At 34.4% G+C, this 25,355-nt stretch overlaps 1 protein-coding gene across 5 annotated transcripts in view; it reads right to left on the bottom strand.

The window, feature by feature from the left end:
* SENP6 (SUMO specific peptidase 6) overlaps positions 1 to 25,355 on the bottom strand; it is a 112,312-nt gene that overhangs the window by 70,068 nt on the left and 16,889 nt on the right. For 3 of the 5 annotated variants that reach the window (XM_029943733.1, XM_029943730.1, XM_029943734.1), the window contains exons 2-6: positions 21,327 to 21,420; positions 19,634 to 19,694; positions 8,377 to 8,519; positions 7,303 to 7,407; positions 2,584 to 2,604 (exon numbers count right to left, since the gene is read on the bottom strand). In XM_029943733.1, the coding sequence (XP_029799593.1) occupies positions 2,584 to 2,604; positions 7,303 to 7,407; positions 8,377 to 8,519; positions 19,634 to 19,694; positions 21,327 to 21,420 (424 nt within the window). The remainder of the gene's footprint in view (positions 1 to 2,583; positions 2,605 to 7,302; positions 7,408 to 8,376; positions 8,520 to 19,633; positions 19,695 to 21,326; positions 21,421 to 25,355) is intronic. The other 2 variants (XM_029943731.1, XM_029943732.1) reach the window with 2 other exon arrangements.

Here is a 25,355-nt window from a genome sequence, read left to right as displayed (position 1 = left end):
CTCAGAATATGCAGCTGTACTTTTATTATGATTCCACATGTGTTAGGTATATTAAAAAGCACACCGAAAAAATATTAGAAAAAAATGCATCAGGATCCTAATAATATAATTTTCTATTTTGCGAGCCTTCAGAAAATTATAAAATCTCAGTAATACTTGTCTTTCAAACACCCTTTATATAAACATTCCTAAGTATCTCACATATGTTCTTTTGACTGTATTCTATTCATCTTTGTACTTTATTGTTGCTTCAAAATTCTCTACAATATCCATATACTTTTTACATTAATAAATAATACGTATTTTTAAAAATTTTAAACTTGAAAATCACTGTATGCTTCAGTTTCATATAGATTCTTTATCCAGGGAGGAAATAAACAGTTCTAATACCAGGTTAAATTTTCTAGGTTGCTGGTGCTACCAGATACACTGTATTTACAACCTATGTGTCCATGAGTCAGGAATTCGAGTCATTCAAGTTATCAAAGTCACCTACAACAACAACAACAACAACAACAACAACAACAACAACATGGCAGCAATTTTTGAAGTTTGCAAGCTCTAGATATTAATATTGCTATTTATTGTTTATTCCAGCTTGTTTTTAAACTTAAAGCATACTTCATTATGCCCAGTGTACAAATGAAAAAAAGCCTAGAAAAGACTAACCTTCCATAACTCTCCAATTTTTGTTTATTAGATGAACCACTCTTATAAATAAATCCTTTAGTTCAAAAATTTATAGTCTCTCATGTGTTGAGGGATAAAGATAAAGGACCTTCTAGCGATCTTTAAGGATCAGAAAAAAGATGTAGCTTAGTGTTCACAAGAAGGGAACAAAAGGGCTTATGTGAAAAGAATTCACAAAGTAAAATGTACTGACACAAAAGTTCTCAGCTAATCTCCTAAAAGGTAAACACAAAATAATTTTAGATAAGGATCCAAAGATTAATAGCTATGCTGCTGAATAAAGCACTCAGGTATATTCATCACAAGGTTTTTATAAACAGATGCTGTTTCATATCTAATCCCTGGAAGTAATCTTAGTACAAGAGACTGACAGAATTTCAAGATCTATTACTTTTTTTTTCAATATCTATTACTATTACAGAAATGTCAAATTTTACAGTTTTATTAGTTTTAAATAATCATCTTAATTGTTCCTCACAAATCTCCTTTAAAATTGGGCAAATATCATCTTCATTTTACAGTAAGTTATGTGCCTACTGATATTGCCCATTACTTAATTCCACATCTTCTGACTCCCATTCCAGTATTATTCCAACAAGAATGTAAGCTCCAAGAGGGTAGGGATTTCTTGTCTGCTCCTAGAATAGTGCCTGGCACATAAAGTCATTGAAATATTTGCTGAATGTATCAATGAATAAATTTCCACTAAATATGCATAAGCCAAAATAGTGCAAAAAATCAGTATAAACCCTCCAAAGCTACTATGAATAGTATAATTCATATTCTTAGAGAAGAATCTAAGATCTCCATATTATTGAAATATTAGAGTACTTACATTTTATCTAGTATAGCATACAGGAAAGTATATATATAAAAAACAAGTCTGTTTTGTGTATGACTGTATAAAGAGTTAATGTATATTCTTTGGCAATTATATTTTTAAAATCTTATTAATGGCTTTCCAAAAAATATGTAGCACTTAGAAGTTAAAAATTTTAAAGATATAATGACCCATCTATATCCGACAGAAAATAATGCTTTCTTCAGAGAAAAATAAACATGAGAAAATAATTTTTCTTCCCCAGTTGATAGTAAAATATCTGCACAATCCATTCACCTAAAACTTGTAAAAATTGTGAAATATTTCAAAATTATAAAATATGCCTAAATTTTTTGCTGAGACGATCACCTTTATATTTCAGAACTGTGGTGTTCATTAAGAAGGAATATAAGCATTTTATAAAATAAGTTGTCCTCTTTGCTTTCTACACACCTTTAAGGAAACTACAGAGTTAAAAGTACATACTTAAATGATTGTGCATTCTTAAAAAATTTTTTTGAAGTTATTTACCTCATTCAGCACTTCTGCTAAAGGACATATGCCTGTCAATGTTATTACAAAGTGAACAATCAGCAATCATAAAATTCTGTTTTCGGTCAGAATAGGCATACATTGATGTTTATAGAGTTTTAACTCCATGTTTAAGGCATTCTAATTCTACTTCCCCCTCAACTCTATCTAGTAAAGTATAAAAACAAAACTTTCAGTAAAATATAACAAGAAAGATTTTAATGCTATAACTGAAAACAACTTTTCTTCTCTTTGAAGAAAGCATTACTTTCTGTCAGATATAGACGGGTCATTATATCTTTAAAATATTCTACTTTTAAAAGGAAAGCAGTCATATCAACATAAATATAGAACCATATTGAGATTTATAGTGAAACACTACCCACATATGTCAAATATCATGTTCTACCATCAATGTTTCCTTTCATTAAAATAATTAATAAGCTTTAATGATGAACTCAATGGATATTTTTCAAAGAATATAAATAATCTGGTATCTTACTGTTATAGCCATGCTCTAATTTCTTCAATATTAAGCTTACCTTTCCTTTTGGTCCAGACTGCTTAAAACATGAAAAAGAAAAAAAACGTAAGAGGCAAGACCTCATTTTTGATATATCACTGTAGTTTTAGTAACTGCGGTCAATAAGGCAAAACTCTAATGTGATTACTTCATTTTTAACACATTATATAAGTATTATATACTAAATTTTGAATCTTGTCAGATAAGTAAATTTTTTTCAGTTTGATAATACAGAAAATAGTTTATATCTAAACATACTTAAGAAAAGAGGATGTATAAAGATACTGATTCTTGAAAGAGCTTTATTTAACCATCAACCATTTGATGATACATTATTTTAGAGTAGCTATGTAAATAATCTTCAAAGAACAATATTTCCTGACAGTTATAAATAAATTTTTAGTGGTGCCAATTCTGTTATCAAGTGTGATAATTAGCTTCTGAATAACAAAAAATATTTTTTTAAGGTTGGAACTTTTGCATAACAGCCATAGATTAAATACTGCAGCATATGGTTTTAGATACAAGGAAAGTCCTGGGACTTAAAATCATGGCCTCAAATCAAAAATACAATTTGTAATAGGTCCACCCTTCTCCACATTTATGGAGATCTAAATCTATCAATATCAATTACAAAAACCATCAGTTTTTGTAAAATTACAAAAACCTTCAATTTAGAGTAAGATTCATATCCTAGAATTATTATAAAATGAACAAAATATTCAGAACTGTAAGCAAAACATAATTTACAAACTTCCTCAGTCCTCATATATATTCTCACATTCCAATAACGTGGAATAAGTAAAATATCAATCATAGTAAATTAAGGGGAAAAAATGGTAACATAGTTTTATATAAACAACACTGAAAACACTCTTATTTAAAGATAAATTTCAATAGTAAAGAAGTATAAGCTTACATGAATACCATATTAGAAATTTTATCTTTACTATTAAAAAAATTGGAAATCTCTATAAAATAAATTTATGTTAGAAAAATGACAAAAACATGACAGAATATTACCATGCCCTGATTAAAGTAAATAAAAGAGAAACATGAAAGTTTAACTAAGTCCAGCTTATCTTATATATTTATTTCTTCTGGAGCTTTATTTCCAGGAAAAGTAAAATGAAAACTGAAAATTAGGCATTAATACCTAATACAGCCATTTCTAGCTCTATACTGTTGTGCTCAAGAAGTGAGAAGAGGGGCGCCTGGGTGGCTCATTCAGTTAAGCGTCCGGCTTTGGCTCAAGTCATGATCTCGCAGTTCGTGGGTTTGAGCCCCACGTCAGGCTCTGTGCTGACAGCTAGCTCAGAGCCTGGAGCCTGCTTCAGAGTCTGTGTGTGTGTCTCTCTCTCTGGCCCTCCCCTGCTCACACTGTCTCTCTCTTTCAAAAACAAATAAAAAACATTAAAAAAAAACGTGAGAAGAGTTTAGTAGTCTCTCATTGTTGTATTTTAAACTCACCTGTATAGAGTAAAGAAAAGAGGTAGAAGACAGAGTAGCAGTAGAAGGAACAGGTTTGGTTCTTTCCAATAAACCAAAGGAGTTAGGAAGAAAACAAAAAACACAAAACAAAAATATACATATGCCCATGCTCACTTCTCTTATCTTTGAGGAAAATGCATTTATTATGGTATCTAATTTCTAAGTCACTGTACTTCTATAAAATTCCTCAATATGTATTTATTATCAAATCCTGCCCTAGAGGAACATACATACTTAAAAAAAGAAAAAGAATTCTAAAAAATGGATAGGGGAAGCCATTATTAGTAAATTAGGACTTTGTAAAAATGTCAACTTACATTCTTGTTGGACTATTTCATTCTTGAACTAGTGCTGTACTAGTGTTCTTAAAAGTTTTAAAAAAGGAAGGTAAAAAAAGAGACTGATTGATTCTGGTATCCATGACCTGATTTAAGACTTCAAAAATTCTTTCAAAGTGGTGCTTTTCATTAATAATTAAATCTTGCTTATTCCAGGAGCCCATTTTCCCACTTATGGATTATATATGCTTTTGTAGACATTCATTTTCCCCTACGGTCCTTACAAGTCTTTTCACTTATCCTTAATAAAAAAAAATAAAAAATAAAAAAAAGTGAAAATGTAAATAAAACATAAACCAATAAAGTGCTCTTTTAGTAAGTTCATTGAAGTTAGGGGTGGAGATGGCATATAGAGTTATTTAATTTAATTTTTAATTTTTGCATTTCATTTTTCCATACTAAGACTACCTTCCTTCATCACTATTAGTATATAGACAACTTCTCTTCTAAATATGACTTATATTAATATTTGTAGTAACAGTTAGAAAATAGATTGAAATCCTAACGTTCTCCCAAAGGGTGGTAATAATAGTAGTAATCTGATCAGATATTTTCAATCTTCTTGTATTATTCCCTTTGGATTAAAAAAGTGTGATGTACCTGTTCCCATACCTCACTAAACAACTACTAATTATTCAAAATGCAGGTCTGACTTACTTTTAAAAGACATGTTATACCATTCTACTCAAGAGGACTATGTGTATGAATGAGCTTACAACATTTCCTTTAATTTCAAATTAAGAGTTGAGAAAATAAGAAAAATTAGGAGAAACTGTAAAAGCCAGTAAAAACCAGGGTGCACACCTCACCTGAAGCGTGATAACTGTGCCAACACTAATTAATTAAAACCTAAGGTTTGATAGTAACCATTTTGGTGAAAGCTTTCTTCATGGCATTGGAGATGTGGTTCCTACTGCATGGAGTATATTCTCTTCTAACGAGTACACTCAAAAGCTTCTTTGGGGTACCTGGGTGGCTCAGTGGGTTGAGTGTCCGACTCTTGATTTCAGTTCAGGTCATGATCCCAGGGTGTGTGAGATTAAGCCCTTAGTCAGGCTCTGTGTTGACAGCACAAAGCCTGCCTGGGATTCTCTTACCTCCTCTCTCTATGTCCCTCCTCTGCTCGCTCGCTCGCTCTCTCTCTCTCAACATTAAAAAAAAAAAGCTTCTTTAATACTTCCTTTGTGAATTCTTCACTGCCCCCTTCTCTGTAAATAGCACTATGCAAACTGTCTGTGTCTACTACACTTACCATGTAATCATTTGTTTGTCTTTCTGTCCTTTACCCTAATCAAACTTGAGCTGCAAGGCAGAGACTTTGTTATATTCACCTTTGACTACTTGGCACCTCATCTATGCCTGCTATGTAACATAAAATCACTCCACAATTTTGAAGGAAGAAAACTGAAAAAACTCTCAATGACCTGTTTTTGAATGTCAAAATCTTTTTAATGATGACCACACTTTAGTAAGAATAACAAATGTTTTTTTGTAAATAAGAGACAAACATAAATAGAATCTGTCCTGCTGACATGACTTTTCAGTTTTCCTAACTGCCCCTACTTGTAAAAACAAGTATTTTCATTCAGAATTGTTTCTCTAAATACAAACAAATTCAGGTTTGTTTGTTTTTAGGGAAACAATATTGTACTAGTAAATGCCATCTCCTATTAACAGAATCTAATCTTTTATGCAGAAGAGTGAGAATACATATGCGAAGTATAATGGGTGCCAAGACCTAGAATAAAACAAAACACAAACCACTTTCCAGACTGAAATCAGTTTTTTTTACATTAACAATGATAAAAGGAGGTATGGAAAGAATAGGTCACACTACAGATAACTCCAAACTAACAAATAAGTTCAAAGCAATAATAATTTTGGTTGTAGAATATATCACTTGATTATAAATTGTAGATGAGTATTTCAACATGGACATTTCAGAAATAAGACAAATCTTTGTCAGCAATGGATTCTATCAGTGTGATCAGTGTGTGAAAATAGTGTGTCTCTCCTTTTTTGCTACTAATTACTCTCCTTTTATTATTTATTCTCATGTTTGTGCCAGATGTTGGCTAGAGAGCTTGATTTGTGTACTTTACAGTACAATAAGCTAAGTTTTGTTATGTGCAGTAATTTCTCTTTTGGTCTTTTTAGTTGTATTTCTCAAATATCTTATGTGAAAACTATGATAAAATAATACATTTAAGCAAAGGATTTTATTATCTGAAAGTATGAGAAAGATTTAAGGTTTTTAAGCTGAAAATCTATTATCCTATAGCAAATCTATGTACATAGCAAATATAGCAAGGGTTTCTAAGAGTCAGGACACTTTTTCTGAGTGAGCAACAATCTAGATTGACATTTTTAAAAAAATGAAGAAATCTTTTAATTTTACTATTTATAAAAACATTTTATACAACTATTCATAATGCAAAAATTATTTATTATTGGAGTCTAAGAATTTCTTAGTCAATTATATGGACTCAGAACTGAAATTCAACCAAAATTTCATAACCATTTATAAAATGGTTTATTTATAAAAAAAGAAAGTAAGCTAAAAACTAACTTGACTTATCAAAACAAACCTACCACCTAAAAATTTCTTATCAAATGTTGTATGGTTAAAGTTGTAAAATCAGATTAATATAGAATATAATGTAATAAAAAGCTTTTATTTATGTCTCTAATCACAGAATGTGATTTATTCAAAAGCAGATATAAAATAATAAAATTCTCAGACATGAATTATTTCAGAGACATGAATATCTTGTCACAGACAACAGAAACACAGTAAAGTTCCCCAAAATAAAAGAGCTGGTTAAAGAGAAAAAAACAAAACAAAACAGCAAAAAAGCATTAAAGAGGATGGTATGTATATACTAAACAAAGGCAATCAGAATCCTTACCTTTGGGCTGCTGTTTTTACTAGTGATGTCTGTATATTAGCATGTTGAAAACGTCTACCGTGAACTACAGTTCCAGAACATATTGGTGTATTTTGTGCATTTTCACTGCAGATGCAAGAAACAAAGAATAATTTGAAGAGAGGAAAAATTACATATACATATGCCAAGTAAATCCTTTCAAATCTGAACACATACACACACACAAAGTTTCACACTAAAATATGTATTTTTACAAATCAAACCAATTGACTATGTTAAATTGTCCATCAGTTTCCCACTTTCTGAATTTGTCTATGAAATATTTCTAGTACAATTCATGAAAGAAGATAAAAAGTAGAACACTAGAATAGAAATCGAGAATCCAAATCAATGTTTTGTACTGTAAGATAGCCCATAAATTAATTCAAATATATATTTTTTCTTATTCTTTATTAGGAACTATACATAAAAAACCTTCTAAACTGTATTATAAAGATTTCTTGTATGTCAAAATAAAAATCAAAATGTACTAATTGTAAAAAAAAAAAAAAAGAAAAAAGAAAGAAAGAAAAAAATAAAGTCAGAGGAATCCCAAATTCTACTTCTGATTCTGCCACTGACTTCAAAGTTTACTTAGCCTTTATGTACCACAGTAAAAGTAGTTCACTATAAAGCCACTAAGGGTATATCTACAAAAGAAGAGAAAGAAATCTTAAAAAAAAAAAAAAAAATCCCTTATCGAGATAATCCTGATTAAGTGTCCCCTAAAGGAGACATGACCACTCTACCCTCCCTCCAGTGTCTTGTACTTCTAATATTATGACCAAGATTTTACTAACTATATGAGAGGAAGCTCATCTTATGAAATCCCACCGTACTGGAACTTTTCTTGCAATATTTTTACTCACAACCAAAAAAATCATTGCAACCCACCCTAATCCCAAAACTCAAAGCAAAGAATTCACACACTGGAACAACTCTACCTCTTGGCATTGCTAAAAAGCATAGACTGGGCCAACTGACCACAAAGGCAGTTAATTTTTCGTGTCAAACCCTTTATCTTTTCTGTAGGAACGTGTAGTGAAGTGCCTATACCTCAGCTTCTTACTGTTGCTCAACATGTTAAGTCCAATCGGGTTGCCTTTCAAAGGTTTTAAACTGTCAGTCTTGTTTCGTCTTGCACATGTCTTCCAGGGATCACCAGAACTGGTAGAAACAATTTCAGATTGACGATTTAACTGTAAAAAGATCCATAAAAGTTAGAGAATCAATAAACACTATAATATGTTTGAAAACTCACTTACTAACAAAGCTTTACAAATAGTACCAGCTAATGGAGATGGGAAAGAAGGATGACAGTGGCATGAATTTAAGTATAAGTCTACCGTAATACTTTTTTCCCTAAAGAGAACACAAATATGTAGGAACACGGGTGTTTATATTATTTTCTCTTAATTTAAATGTCTCCTAACGTATTTAAGATAATTAAGAGAAAAACAGAAGACATAAAGAAAGAGTAGACTATCTTAGAACAGCTCTTTCCTGAGGGTAAGAAAAAATATTTCCCCTGCTGCTGCTATTTGTAGGACAAGTACGGCCAAATGGGGCAAAGTCATCATTTCAACCTGTACAAGGACTTTGGCCTTCACATCAAAGTTTCTATACAAACCCAGAAACTTAAATGTCTTAATACTTTCATTGTTGCAAATGATAATATAGAACATATCAATAATCACTTTGGGGAGATTATAGTGATTGACAACAGGATGGCCCATTCCTAGGAAAGCTCTTTTAAACAAAGAAACCTACCTTACTATAGTCATTGCTTCAGACATTTAAAGCTGCTTTCAGCCTCATTAAGACAAAGGTCATCAGTTCTTAGTGATAATTTACCCAAAAACAACGTTTTCAAAATCGTTCTTACTTTATTTTTTAAGTTTTTTTTATTTTAATGTTTTGTTTATTTTTGAGAGAGAGAGAGAGAGAGACAGAGCACAAGCGGGGCAGGGACAGAGAGAGAGAGGGAAACACAGACTCCAAAGCAGGCTCCAGGCTCGGAGCCCTATATGGGGCTCAAACCCACAAACCATGAGATCATGCCATGAGCCAAAAGTCAAATGCCCAACCAACTGAGCCACACAGGCGCCCCTCTTATTTACTTTATTTCTGAAACGGTGGCCTAATATTTTTTCACTCATTTACCAGAAAATACAGTTGTAAGAATACACGAGCTTGGCTTTTATTCCCCAATTGATCTCTGCAGAAACCTAACAGTTCCCTAAAAAATATCTCTCACAAAGAAGTCCTCCTGAGGACAGAGTTCATTGTGCCAACACTATTCTTAGTTTTAGGCATATCTACATTACAAAATTCCAAGAAGACCTATTTTTGACACACTGTTTATCACTTTCTCTTCCTTGAGACATCTGTTACTTCCTAAACTTTTACAGCCATGTGCTTCGGACTCCTCCATTTCTGATAATGGCACAGAAAGTAATGCAGATCAATGTCCTTCTACTCTTTGAAAACAACTAGAAAAAAAGTTGGACAAAATACAAACCAAAAAAATGTATGTTTGAGACATCTGAGGACTCCGAAGGCAATGAAGAATTAAAGAACTAAGATCAGGAACAAGAAATGCAAGAGATCTGAGCACAGATTTGTATTTTCCCCAGAGGCATCTGCTGAGGCCAAAAGATGCAACTGAGAGGCTAAATCTGAACTTCCCACAGAGAGCCAGAAGACAGAAAGTGGAGATGCAGATCTACCATATGTGAAGGGCCTCATAAACCCTCAAAATTTGGATCATAATTACAGCCTATGAATAACAGCCTTCATACAGATTGAAATCCAGCTTCTAATCATCTCAACCTTCACTTCAATTAAGGAAGTTCTCAAAAGCTTAGTGTAAATCAGAATTACTTGAATGGTTTGTTAAATTTCTGTGTCCCACCTTTTACAATTTATTCTTATTCATTAGGTCTAGGGTGAGCCTAAGAAACTGGATTTCTAGCAAGTCTCCAAGTGATGCTGATACTGCTGATCAGAGACCACATTTGAAGAACCACTGGATTACGGTGATCTCAGATTGAGATTGCTAATGCTCCTAGTAACAAGCCAGAAGTAAATCTATTTCCCTTCCAAAAAGATAATTTTCTAGGCCTCCAACCACCTCTATGATTTTTCATATGCAATTAACATTCAGAGCAGGCTCAAAGAAATTAGACATGGTCAAAATGTAAAAAAACATCTGAAAACAGGAAAAATATCATAGGGGATAAAGATAATGGGACTATCACACTCTTTCTGTTACAAGAATACAATCTCTTTTATATTTAGTGATTAGCATTATTGTGAAAAGACAATTTAGAAATCAAACAAACTTGTCTCTTTCTAGCCAGGTAACTTTCCTTATATTCATAGGGTTATCATGCATTAACAAAAATATACACAAATTGCCTAGCCCTGCAATGGGCAGATACGCAGGAATTCAGTAATCAACAGTTTCCACTCAGAAATACAGGTATCCTCCCTTAGCCCAACAACTGGTCATTAAGATGCATTCATCTGAGAAAAATTAGGCCTGTCCAGTCATTGTGACCTAGGCCTTCTCCCATGTTATTCTGAAAAAATGCCCTAAGTCAATTAATAGTTCTCAAAGTGTGGTTGCTGGACCAGCAGAAACAGCATCATTTGCAAACACTTTAAATTCAAGTTATCAGGCCCCACTCCAGATCTCCTAAAACAGAAAGTCTGGAAGTGGGATGCAGCAATATTTTTATCAAACACTAATACTGGAGAGTCAATGCTCTGGGTGATTTTGATACATAGCTTGTTAAGAATCTCAGAAGTAAAAAGTTTCCATTAAAGACTGATCATATAAGACACCTGGGTGGCTCAGTCAAACATCCGACTTTTGGTTTCAGCTCATGTCATGATCTCATGGGTTTGTGAATTCAAGCTCCATGTTGGGCTCCACGCTAACAGTGCAGAGCCTGCTTGGGATTCTCTGTCCTCTCCCCTATGCCCCTCTCCCACTGGCGCTGTCTCTAAAAAAATTTTTTTTGTTTGTTTATTGTTTGAGATAGAGACAGAGAGCAAGCAGGGGAGGGAAACAGAATCCAAAGCAGACTCCAGGCTCTGAGCTGTCAGCACAGAGACCAACTCAAGGCTCAAACTCACAAATTGTTAGATTATGATCTAAGCTGAAGTCAGACGCTTATTGGGCTGAGCCACTCAGGCACCCCTCAAAATAAATAAATTCTGAGATCCTGTCCTGGGGAGGAGGGAGAGATGGTGGAGAAATAAGGAGCTTCTTACTTCCCACCCAAATCTCTCGAAAAAGGGCTAAAGCCAAAGGACACTGAACCTCAAGAGTCTGGGAGGAAAAGAGACAGAGTCCACTAAGAAGACCGCCTCATAGGTGCGTGATTTTGAACTGGGGAAGATAAAAATGGGCCAGGACCTGTAGGCACAGAGGGGAGGGAGCCCCCCAAGAAAGAGAAAGAGTGGCTGAAACTGTTCAAAGAACTGTCCCTAGAGAAGAGAAAAAATTAGGTCCCAGATAGAGACGGATTCTGTCATCCCATTGCTAATTGCAGGGCATCAGGAGAGAGATCCTATCTCTAGCTGCAGTGCTTTCCTTGGGCTGGATGCCCTGGTCTCAGTCGGAACTGCTCCTCTACCCCCCTACTCGATTCTCTGGCCTCCCCTGGCCAGCAGGATTTCATTTCGGGGTATCATTAAAGCACGCAGGCTAAGACTTGGAAACAAGGCAGGGCTTGGAACACAGAACACAGCCCATCTTGGCTACACCCATGAAACAGAGAGATCGGACCCAAAAGAGATTTGCAAGGCCTGGTTTGAGAAAGGACTCAGGGGTCGTCATTTTTATCCCCACAACACCAAGGCAAGGCCTCAGAGAGTGGCCCTCGGGACCACACTGGAGGCAGGACCAGTCTACACCAAACCACACCCATCTGCACTGGAAAGCTTTTTTTTTTTTTTTTTTTTTAAACCAGAGTCCAGGGCAAGACCAACACTGATGCATTGCCTTAATTCATTCTAGATTCATTCTTGCTATTCAGATATATTTTCCCTTATCTCATTCTGATCTCTCCCCTTCTCTGGACTGGGCACTTTGGTCATTGGTTTGCTTAAACCATCATATTTAATCCATTCACTAGATGCATATTCTACACCTCTGTCCCTCCCTCCCTCCCTCTCTCTCTCTCTCTCTCTCTCTGGAATAATCAAACTATATAGTTTCTCTGGGTAACATTATCTTAGTTTCTTTTTCCTTGCTCCTACCATATGCTCCTTTTTCTCTCTCTGAATTAAGCCTTTTAGTCTCTCTGCCTGGTCAATGTTCAATTTCTCCCCACCCCTGTCATTTCTCTCTTTATATATGCTCTTCAATTAGCACTGCCTCCACCCTGCTGTTTATTTGTGGCTGGGATTTCTGGTTTTATGCTTTTAAACTGCCCTTTGTCTTTTGTTCTTTTTTTGGTATTTTTTTTCCCTTTCAATTTGCTTGTTTGTTTCTCTGCTTGTGTGCTTTTGTTCCCTGCCTGTCTGTTTTCCTTTCCAGGGCTACCTTAAGAAACAAGCCAAAGTACACATGGTGGAGAGTCCCAAATATCACTACAAGTAGGGAAATAAAACAACCAAAGGCACAACAAGAGAGACCAATGAACACCATTAAAAGAATACTTCCTGAAAGTACAGGCTGTAGACAGTCAATGAGTCTCTGTTAATATAGCATAACTCGCAGGTGCAGAGCTCATACAAGCTTTTAAAATTTACAAGAGACAAAAAGCTAGCCAAAATGACAAAATGGAAGAACTCTCTTCTAAGGAAATTCCAGGAAGAAATGACAGATAAAGAACTGGTCAAAAAAAGATATAAGCAACATAACTGACCAAGAATTTAGAACAACAGTCATAAAATTAATCTCTGTGCTTGAAAAAGGCATGGAAGACATGAGAGAAGCTATTGCTACAAAGATTATGGACTGTAAAAATAGTTGTGGTGAACTAAAAAAATGCTATAAACGAGGTGCATAATAAAATAGAGGCGGCCAGTGCACAAATTGAAGAGGCAGAGAGAATAGGTGAATTAAAGACACAATTATAGAAAAAGAGGAAGCTGAGAAAAAGATAAATTGATCCAGGAGGATGAAAGGAGAATTCGAGATCTGAGTGATGCAATCATATGGAACAATATCTGTATTCTAGGAATTCCTGAAGAAGAAGAGAGAGAAAAACGGGCTCAAGGAATATCTGAACAAATTATACCTGAGAACAACCCCAGTCTGGGGAAGGGAACAGACAGTGAAATCCAAGAGGCACACAGAACTCCCCTCAGACGTACCTTGAATCAATGTTCTAGATGACATATCAGTGAAACTGGCAAAGAGAGAATAAAGAGAGAATTCTGAAAGCAGCTAGGGATAAAAGGGCCCTAACATACAAAGGGAGACCTATCAGAATAGTTGCAGACCTATCTACTGAAACTTGAGAGGCCAGAAAGGAATGGCAGGAAATCCTCAATATGATGAAAAGAAAAAATATGCAGCCAAGAATCCTGTATCCAGCAAGTCTGTCATTCAGAATAGGAGAAATATTTTCCCAAATAAAAAAAATTGAAAGAATTCATCACCACTAAACCAGCCCTACAAGAAATCTTAAGGGGGACTGGATGAGGGAAAAATTGCACGGAACACAAGTTACCAGAGACACCACTACAAGCATGAATTCTACAGACACCACAATGAATCTAAACCCATATTTTTAATAATAACACTGAATGTAAATGGACTAAATGCTCCAATCAAAAGACATAGGGTAGCAGAATAGATTAAAAAAAAAACAAAATCCATCTATTTGCGGTCTACAAGAGACTCATTTTAGACCTGAGGACACCTTCAGATTGAAAGTAAGGGGATGGACAAATATCTATCATGCGACTAGAAGTCAAAAGAAAGCTGGAGTAGCCATACTTACATCGGACAAACTGGACTTTAAAGTAAAGGCAGTAACAAGAGATGAAAAACAGCATTATATAATAACTACAGGGTCCTCCATCAGGAAGAGCTAACAATTATAAACATCTATGCACCAAATTCAGGAACACCCAAATACATAAAACACTTAATCACAAATGGAAACCATCTTATTGGTAAGAATGTGCTAATAGCAGGAGACTTTAATACTCTACTTACAGCAACTGATAGATCAACTAGACAGAAAATCACCAAAGAAACAATGGACCTGAATGACACATTGAACCAGAAGGATTTGACAGATATATTTAGAACTCTACATCCTGAGGCTATGGAATTCACTTTCTTCTCAAGTGCACATGGCACAGTCTCCAAGATAGATCACATACTGGGTCATAAAGCAGCCCTCAATAAATATAAAAGAATTGAGATCATTCCATGCACACTTTCAGATCACAATGCTATCAAACTTGAAATCAATCACAGGAAAAAGTCTGGAAAACCTCCAAAAACATGGTGGTTAAAGACCACCCTACTAAAGAACAATTGGGCCAATCAGCCAATTAGAAAAGGAATTTAAAAATATATAGAAACAATGAAATGAAAATAAAACAATCCAAACCCTTTGGGATGCAGCAAAGGCAGTCCTAAGAGGAAAGTACATTGCACTCCAGGCCTATTCCAAGAAACTAGAAAAAGCGCAAATACAAAATCTAACAGTGCACCTAAAGCAACTAGAAGCAGAACAGCAAGAGCACCCAAACCCAGCAGAAAAGAAATAATAAAGATTAGGGCATAAATAAACAATATAGAATCTAAAAAAAAGCCAGTTGAACAGATCAATGAAACCAAGAGTTGGTTTTTTGAAAAAATAAACAAAATTGATAAACCTCTAGCCAGGCTTCTCAAAAAGAAAAGAGAGAGAGCACTGAAATAGACAAAATCATGAATGAAAATGAATTCATTACAACCAATCCCTCAGAAATACAAGTTAATATCAGGGAATACTATGAAGAACCTAGAAGAAACGGACAAATCCCTAAACATACACACACTACCAAAATTCAAATGGGAAGATATAGAAAATCTGAACAGAGCCATAACTAGTGAAGAAATTGAGTCAGTTATCAAAAATCTCCCAACAAATAGGAGCCAGGGGCCAGATGGCTTTCCTGGAGAATTCTACCAGACATTTATATCCGAGTTAATACCCATTCTTCTCAAGCTATTCCAAAATTAGAAATGGAAGGAAAACTTCTGGACTCATTCTACAAAGCCAGCATCACTTTGATTCCCAAACTAGACAGAAACCCAGCAAAAATGGGAGACAGGAAACCATCAAAACCCTACAGGAGAAACCAAGAAACAACCTCCTTGACCTCAACTGCAGCAATTTCTTACTTGACATATCCCCAAAGGCAAGAGAATCAAAAACAAAAATGAACTATTGGGATCTCATCAAGATAAAAAGCTTCTGCACAGCAAAAGAAACAATAAAACTATGAGGCAACCGATGGAATGGGAGAGGATAGTTGCAAATGACATATCAGATAAAGGGCTAGTATCCAAAATCTATAAGGAACTTACCAAACTCCACACCCAAAAAAATAATCCAGTGAAGAAATGGGCAGAAAACATGAATAGACACTTCTCCAATGAGGACATCCAGATGGACAACAGACACATGAAACGATGCTCAGCATCACTCATCATCAGGGAAATACAAATCAAAACCACAGAGATACCACCTCATGCCAGAGTGGTTAAAATGAACAAATCAGGAGACTACAGATGCTGGCAAGGATGTTGAGAAATGGGAACCCTCCTACACTGTTGGTGGAAATGTAAACTGGTGCAGCCGCTCCGGAAAACAGTATGGAGGTTCCTCAATACACTATCAATAGAACTCCTCTATGACCCAGCAACAGCACTACTGGGGATGTACCCAAGGGATACAGGAGTGATGATTCACAGGGGCACATGACCCCAATGTTCATAGCAGCACTTTCAACAATAGCCAATATGGAATACCTTTACACAGTATAAACAATGGGATAGGGATCAGCAAACCTTTTTCATAAAAGGTCACATAGCAAGTATTTTAGACTTTGTGGGTCATACAGCCTCTGTTGAAACTACTCAACTCCGTCCAAATAATTCAAAACTGTGTTGTAGTATGACAGCAGTAATAGACAATAAACAAATGAGCATAGCTGTTTTCTAATAAAATTTTATTTATAAATACAAATTTAAATTTCATATAATAGTTGCATGTAACAAAACAGTATTCTTTTGATTTTAGGGGAAATCATTTAGAAATGGTTCTAGGCCATAGAGTATAGGCCAGATTTGGCCTGTTAGTCTTAGTTTACCAAATCTGTATTATATATTATTCATTAAGCAACAAACAAGCATAGTCAGTTACTAGAATTTAAGCTCCATAGGAAAAAGAAACTTGTCTACTTTGTTCACTATCATCAGGAACACTGCTATCAATAAGTATTTGTTGCATGAATAAATTTTTCATTGGTATTATAAAATGTGTAAAAATTATCAACATATGGCTACCATCTACCCAAGCTGATCACACATCAAATAAATCAATTTAACAAAAAAACAAGTATTCACGAAATTTAGCATGTAAGAAATTCAGATAAGAAGATAACCTAACAAAATCAATTAAATGATTAGATATTTACAATGTACATTAAAAGGGTGTTTGGGTGGTTCAGTTGGTTGAGGGTCTAACTCTCGATTTTTCCTCAAGCCATGATCTTACGATTTGTGAACTTGAGTCCTGCATCAGGCTCTGAGCCAACAGCACCAGAGCCTGCTTAGGATTCTTTCTCCTCTCTCTCTGCACCTCCCCCCACTCATACTCCTTCTCTCTCAAAATAAATAAATAAATAAAATTGTTAAGAAAAAGAAGTTCATTAAGGGGGCACCACCTGGGTGGCTAAGTCAGCTGAGTGTCTGACTTCAGCTCAAGTCATGATTTGCAGTATGTGAGTTGGAGCCCCATGTCGGGTTCTGTGCTGATAGTGCAGCGCCTGGTGCCTGCTTCTTATTATATGTCTCCCTCTCTCTGTGTGCCCCTCCTTCTCTGCTCATACTCTTGTCTCGCTCTCAAAAATAGGGGCGCCTGCAAGGCTCAGTCCAACTTCGGCTCAGGTCATGATCTCATGATTCATGGGTTTGAGCCCCACGTCAGGCTCTGTGCTGGCAGCTCAAAGTCCGGAGTCTGCTTTGGATTCTGGGTCTCCCTCTCTCTCTGCCCCTCCCCCACTCATGCTCTGTTTCTATCTCAAAAATAAATAAGCATAAAATATTTTAAAAAATAAATAAAATTTAAAAACAATTTTTAAAGAAGAAAAGGGATAAGGAGAAACACACCACATAAATTGAAAACCAATGTTACAGAAGCGAGTAACTGAAAACTTATTTTTCCCTGCAAAGTTCACTATATTTCTGTCTACCTAAAGAACACCTAAACAGTAGCACTCCAAAGAGTCAAAATGTTAAAATAAAAACTAAAGGGGTGCCTGGGTGGCTCAGTCCGTTAAGCATTCGACTTTGGCTCTTCTGTGTCTCCCTCTCTCTCTGCCCCTCCCTGTTCTCTCTCTCTCAAAAACTGAAAAACATTAAAATTTTTTTAAAAATTAAAAAAAAGGAAAAGAACGATGAAACACTAAACCATGTAATTTTGTTTTTTAAAGATTGCCTATTAGTGAAAGAGAAAAGGATAAAAAAAGTCAGAACAAAACCTAGACTTCTCTGACTAAAACTTCTTTTATAGATAGGGCTTCCAAATCATGTAAATATTTTTCATGTAACTATACAATAAACTAAATCATTTTAATTGATTAAAAAAAAGTAATTTAGGGGCACCTGGCTGGCTCGGTTGGAGCTGCATGCAACTCTTGATCTCGGGGTCATGGGCTCAAGTCCCAGGTTGGGTGTAAAGATTACTTAATATAAATAAACAAAAAAATTTTTAAAGTTCACTTAAAAAGAAAAACACAACACAGTAATTTAAATACTCATTCCTAGTAGGTATACCTGATGGTGCCACCAAATACCAACAAGCAAACAGAAGAAAAAAATTTTTAATCATTTTATTAGTAATTATATTCATTTTGCTATTGTAAAACTATCTCACAGGACAAAGCAAGTAAGTAATTAAGTTAACCTCAGTAGGAAAAAATACACTAAACCCAAAAGCCATAAAAGGATAAAAGATCAATATTTTGAAAACATACAAAAACTTTTTCTCCAAGGCAATAGTCTTTAAAAGCAAACACAAAAGAGTAGTGAAAAAAATGGTTTACATAGGGGAAAATGGGTAATGGGGACGGAGGACGGCCATTTGTTGGGATGAGCACTGGGTATTATATGGAAACCAACTATACAATCAACTATAAAAATAAACAAACAAATAAATAAAAGGATCCAAAGACAAGAGGGAAAAAAATGATTTAAACTATTAGCAGATAATATCACAGCAAAGGACCAATTTCTCTAAAAGACTTTTTCATCAATCTAAGAAACTATTATAAGATACGTATCATTGTAAATACAAATGTGCAAACAAATTTTTCTAACTGAACTATGTCATGCCATTATTATTATGCACCTAGATAGATTTCAGAGATGTCAAAAATGTGAAAAAATGTGTGGCTTAGACTCAATGTTAAAATTCATATGAATCAATAATATTCTAAAGACTAAATTAAAAAAATGAACAAAGATATTAACTGGCAAGTATCAAAAATGAAAAAAAATGGACTACACATATGAAAACACATTCAACCTTACACATAATAAGAGAAATGCAAATTAAGACTATATTGGGAGATGCCTGGGTAGCTCAGTTAGTTGAGCATCTTACTCTTCATTTCAGCTCAGGTCATGATTTCATGGTTCATGAGATTGAGCCCCAACTCAGCTGCACTGACAGCAAAAAGCCTACTTAGGATTCTCTCATTCTCTCTCTCAAAATAAATAAATTTTAAGGGCGCCTGGGTGGCTCAGTCGGTTAAGCATCCGACTTCGGCTCAGGTCATGATCTCATGGTTCGTGGGTTCGAGCCCCGTGTCAGGCTCTGTGCTGACAGCTAACTGAGAGCCTGGAGCCTGCTTCAGATTTTGTGTCTCCCTCTCCCTCTGACCCTCCCCTGCTCGCACTGTCTCTCTCTGTCTCTCAAAAATAAATAAAAGACATTAAAATTTTTTTTAATAAATAAATAATTTTCAGAAAACATATACATAAATCTTCTTTTAAAGTATTAGTTTTTAGTATATAACCTAAAAAGTTTACCAAAAACAAAATAATCAGAAAAGCAACACTTGCCTTTTTTCCTTTTGATGTCTCAGAATCCTCATCTTCACCCACACTGAGTAGATTTGCCTCACTACACAGAAAACAGGGGGAAAAAATCTTAAGTAACAATTACAACCCATACATTATAATCAGTTTTATTCTCTTTGCTCACCTAATTTAGGGATCCACATACTTTTCCTATAAAGGGTCAGAGAGTAAACATGGTCTTTATACCAACTACTCTGCCGATTTGGTATAAAGACAGCCACAGACCCCATGTGTGGCTGTGTTCCAATAAAACTATTAACAAAATCTAATGATGGGCCAGATTCGGCTGTAATTTTTGTTGTGCTAACTACAGATTTCATATACAGTCATTCATTTTTCCTTTCTGTCTTGGATTTAAAATTATGAGAAAATAACAGAGAAACAAAATAGAAAAAAAAAAAACTAAGAAAATCTTAGCTGTTATAAAGAAAGTAATTCTAATGGTGTTACCACAGTAAAATGGTTACACCTTTGCAACTCTTGGAAATATCAACACTTCAGAATCATTGGCCTGAGACTCTAAAAGATCTGACTGATATGTCTTATTTAATCTCAAAATATTAAAAAAGCTGAAGCTCCTAAGAATCCTCTTATAATGATAAACCAAATAGTATATTCATAAATGAAATACACAGAACATGTAACACTTAAAACAAATACTTTTATATAATCATGATGAATCTTCTAACAAAGAAAGTTAAAATACATTCTTCTAAAGACAACTCTGTTGAGCGATTTTTAGTAAAATCTTAGTTACTATAATAAACCTATAAAGTATTTGTTTCATTGCTGTTTATACACATTTCAACTTTTTTAGTAAAAATTCTTTTTCCAAACATTTTACAAAAATGTTTAAAAGGTGGTATACAAACTTTCTACTCAATTTTGGATTTAATTCCAATTTCACAAAATTACATAAATACTAAGTATCTATAATAAAAAACTACTTTAAATTAAAAAAAAAGAAGAGAAAAACCACAAAATACCAATTTTAGGTGAAAACCCTACCAGTTCAAAGCTCTCCTTCAAATAAAAGTTTACAGTCAGTTCAATATCTCATATGTGAAACCACATGAAAGTGGTAATGATTCCTGGAGCTTTTACCCAGACAGAAAAGTGAAACACCTACACTATTTATTAATCAATATACTCTGAATGAAGTTTTGTGTAGAAAAATTTTTAAATACTTATACTGTTGGTACAACTTCTTGTATATATTTGTGTATCTCTGAATTTGTTCTGTCCAGTGGAAACTAACTAACCCATCCTGGATGGATGGGGCAACTGGGAAAAAAGATATACTATAGGACTTAAACTTTCAAAATTCAGGGGTCTCAACGTGGCTTCACTTACTCATGATAAACAGTAGCTTTTCAAATCAGAAATGCTATTTTTAAAAGAAAAAGAACAATTTCTTTAATTGAAAATCTTCAATGATCAATTTTTAATCATAAGCTTACATGGATTACATGCACATAACTATTCATTTCAAGACAGAGAAATGAAAAAGCAAAATTATTTAATAAAATCTGCTTTTTCTTTCCTTGATGCTACTATAAAAGATATTTCTTGAAAATATCATACACTTAAAAATACTCCCATGGAATATAAATCATTTTTTAATGAAATGTCACTCTTATAAACTATGTGAGGGAAGAAAAAAATTCTTACTTACTCTTTATCTGTATCTCCTTCACTTTCGTCTCCATGATCAAAGCTCCAATTATTTTTAAAACCTCCATCTCTCTTAGATTCTGATCTAGCCAAAGCTGAAATAAAAACAGAGGTAAATATTCATTAAAAGAGCTATTCAATATGAATTTACAGTTGTCCATATGCATGAGTTTGTTACCAAGAAGAACCTCAAATTAGTAAGATACAAAAAAATAGAGACAGAGCACATAAGTATGTATAAAATATATAAAAATTAACCCTGTATGTCCATATTTGATCACTGATCAAATTACTACCTGTTACTTTGTTTGCCTTATTTATGAGAACTATATCCAGACCACTAGCCTTTTCTTTATTTCAGTCAATCATCTCTGCCTTTTAATAAGAAGGAGAAATCAATGTTTTCTGTGTTGACAATATGGTGAACTCGACGTCCAGGAAGATTCTCTACATCAGAACACCATATATGCTCATGATGAGTTTTAAAAAATTCTTAAGTGAGCGGCTAAAACCCCCTGAAGCCATAAACAACAAGAAACTGGAACTCAGAGATAAATGAATTCTGAAGCTGGCATTTGTCTTACCGTCATATGACAAAAATCTGATGGCCTAGATCCTGGGCTTTACTTATTTATTTTTTTAATTTATTTATTTTTGAGAGACAGTGAGAGTGTGAGCAGGAGAAGGTCAGAGAGAGAGAAAGACACAGAATCTGAAGCAGGCTCCAGGCTCTGAGCTAGCTGTCAGCACAGAGCCCGACGCGGGGCTCGAACCCACGAACCATGGGATCATGACCTGAGCCGAAGCCGGACGCTTAACTGACTGAGCCACCCAGGCGCCCTGATCCTGGGCTTTAAGATCAAGTTTGGGATGCCACTAAGATGAGAGGTCAGACTGACGACCAGAGATCTGAAGGGCAACCCTCCAGTTAGGTGAACTAGGGGGGAAAAAAACTGAAAGGAAGTAGAATAATTATGATGCCTTGCCTTTGCTCTGGGTTTTTAGGTTAAACTGATGAAGTGTATTTACCACATGGTTAGGGAATTCCTAACCACAAGCTCACAATTACTCAGGTTTGGGAACAGAACTTTCATAACCATAACCTACAGGGCCCAGGGAAGCCTATAACTAAAATAGTCTCACAAGATGCTGACTATCACTAGATGTTAGAAAAATGGAAATCAAAAGTACAATGAAATACTATTTCACAGCCATTAGGATAGCCATTATTTAAAAAAAAAAAAAAAACACCTTGAAATAGTAAGTATTGGCAAGGATGTGGAGAAACTGGAAATTCTGTGCACTGCTGGTGGAAATGTAAAACAGTGCAGCCACCATAGAAGTTTGGTAGTTCCTCACAAAGTTAAACATAATCATTCTATAATCCAGAAATCTCATTTCTAGGTATATACCCAAAATAACTCAGAGAGCATGGACTCTGATACTTATAAACTAACATTCATAGTAGTATTAATCACAGTGCCAAAGGTGAAAACAACTCAAATGTCCAGCAAAATATGAATAAATGAAATTGTTCTGTGTATATACACACGTACATACATACACAGAGGAATATATTCAGCCATAAAGGAATCAAATTCTGATACATGCTACAACATGGATGAACCCTGAAAACAATGAGTTAAACAAGCTAGCCATAAAATAACAAATAATGTATGTCTCCCCTTATATGAGGTATCAAGAATGGGAAAATTCAGAAGCAGAAAGTAGGACAGAAGTTAACAGGAGTTGCAGAAAGAGAAGAATGGAGAGTTATTTTCTAATTGGTATACAGTTTTTGTTTGGGATGATGAAAAAGTTCTGGAAATGAATGGTAGTGATGATTGTACAACATTATAAAAGTACTTAATGACAATCCAAAATTGTACACTTAAAAATGGTTAAAATTGTAAATTTTGTTATGCATATTTTGCTACAATAAAAAACTTTTAAAGCCCCTCCCCCTGCCAAAAGCCTCTACTTGACCAACAGAATCAAATGTAAATCCTCTCTAAAAATATATAAAATTTCAATACAAGACTCAAAAAGAGTTTCAAAGGATAGGAGTTCACAACAAAAATTATCATAAAATGGGAAGGAACAAGTCACTATGAACCAATCTGAAACTTCTTTACATGTATACTGGGGTTGGACAAATAATCATGTATAATGTATTCAAGGTTCCTCCTTGTCAGAGAAAGAGGTTACAAATAAGCAACAGAAAAAACCAGAATGAACTCTGTTCATTCTAATGGTACTAGAGTAAGAGATATAAGTATGAATTTATGTTTGTTTGACATACATACAGATAGATAAAGAACAAATATAGGCCTGTCTTGTAGCACGGGTTGGCATACAGAACTAAGGCTCTGTTCTCTGAGAAGGTCTAAAAAGCAGTGACACCCTAGTTGTAAGAAGTACACTTACAACCAGATCTTGATTTTTAAATATCATTCTCTAATAAAAAGAGCCCAGGCTCCCAGAAGAAATTACTGACTCGAAGGACAAGGTAGGGAAAATACAAGATAAGCCTAGAGTATTTCGTATACTAGGAAATAAGGAGGTTCCTTTAAAAAAAAAAAAAAAGATGGGGGGATGTCAAAAGGTTACATGAACCAAACTGAACTTCCCAATAGTTTACAAAGGTGAAACAATTTTAGCAAAAATCAACAACAGTATTGAATTATAACTCCAAAGAGTAAATATTCACAAGGCCATAATGACATAAACAATTGAATGAATAAATAAATGGGAAAAGGGGACATACCTTCCTTAAAAAAGAATTCCAAATGATATATACACAAACTCTTTCCTGTAAGAGATGAAACTTAATTCCCTTTCCCTTCAGTATATATTGGACCTGGTAATTCACTTCCAAGTGTCAACTACAGAAAGGGGGAAAAAGTCAATTGACCGTGAGAAATCTGACAATCACTACCTTAGCCATAATTAAGGTGAAAACCAAGTGATGCCTTATTCACAGGATGTACTGTTTAACATGATGTGATGAAAATGCCACTTCAGCTCTGTGTTCTTCTTCCCAAAAGCCCATAATACCGGTTAATCATGAGAAAATATCAGATAAACTCAAACTGAGAAACAGTCTACAAAATACCTGACTAGTATGCTTTTAAAAAGAGGGAAAGATTAAAAAACTATCACAGATCAGAGGAGACTAAGGAGATGTAACAATCAAATGTAGTGTGGTATCCTGGATTGGACCTTGGAATAAGAAAAACATTAGTGAAATAATTAGGAAAGTCTAAATAAAGTCTGTAGTTTGGGTAAATTGTATTACAACCATGTTAATTTCCAAGTTTTTGACAAATGTACTAATCATATAAGGTGCCAACAATTAAGAAAAGATGAATAGTATACAGAAACTATAATACCTTTGAAATTTGTCTATGAATTAAAAATTATTCCCCAAAAGAACTTGAAAGAATCAAAAGTAAAATGAACTTTAAAAAAAAAAATGGTTAGATGAAAATTATGCTACCAAGACAGAAACAGTAAGAAACTATAATGATTTCTAACCTAATGAAGACTCATAATCGAGCAACTGGTATCCATCAACTGAGGCAAGTTAATCAAAAAGGCCACAAGGCAGCAAAAAGTTAAATGTTTATTATTTGTGCACTAAAGGAACTAGGATCGTAAACACACAATTCTAACAAATCTAGTCATATGATTTCCTAATCAACAGCAGAGTAGGACTTCTAAATGTATAAATGAAAGAATAACCTCATGTGATTACTGCCAATAAAAAAATTAGAAAAAACAAACATATTTTTAAAATATAAATTTAGGACAACTTGTAGTAGGAGTAAAACCTTAAATCCCTAAAAGTCCTTGAGAATATTGCCACATTTCAATATGCAGCTATGGTAATAATGAGTAGAAAATTATGTCCGCTAAACTCCACTCACAAAATTAAGTGGAAGAAGAGATAAACGTTAAGTATCACAAATTAAATATAGGCATTTTTCTCCATATGCTTCACTAAAATGACAGTAATGGAAGGAGGGGA

This window comes from Suricata suricatta, chromosome 7 (assembly GCF_006229205.1).
Source record: "Suricata suricatta isolate VVHF042 chromosome 7, meerkat_22Aug2017_6uvM2_HiC, whole genome shotgun sequence".
NCBI classification, from domain to species: Eukaryota; Metazoa; Chordata; class Mammalia; order Carnivora; family Herpestidae; genus Suricata; species Suricata suricatta.
This window is presented reverse-complemented; position numbering and strand designations above follow the sequence as displayed.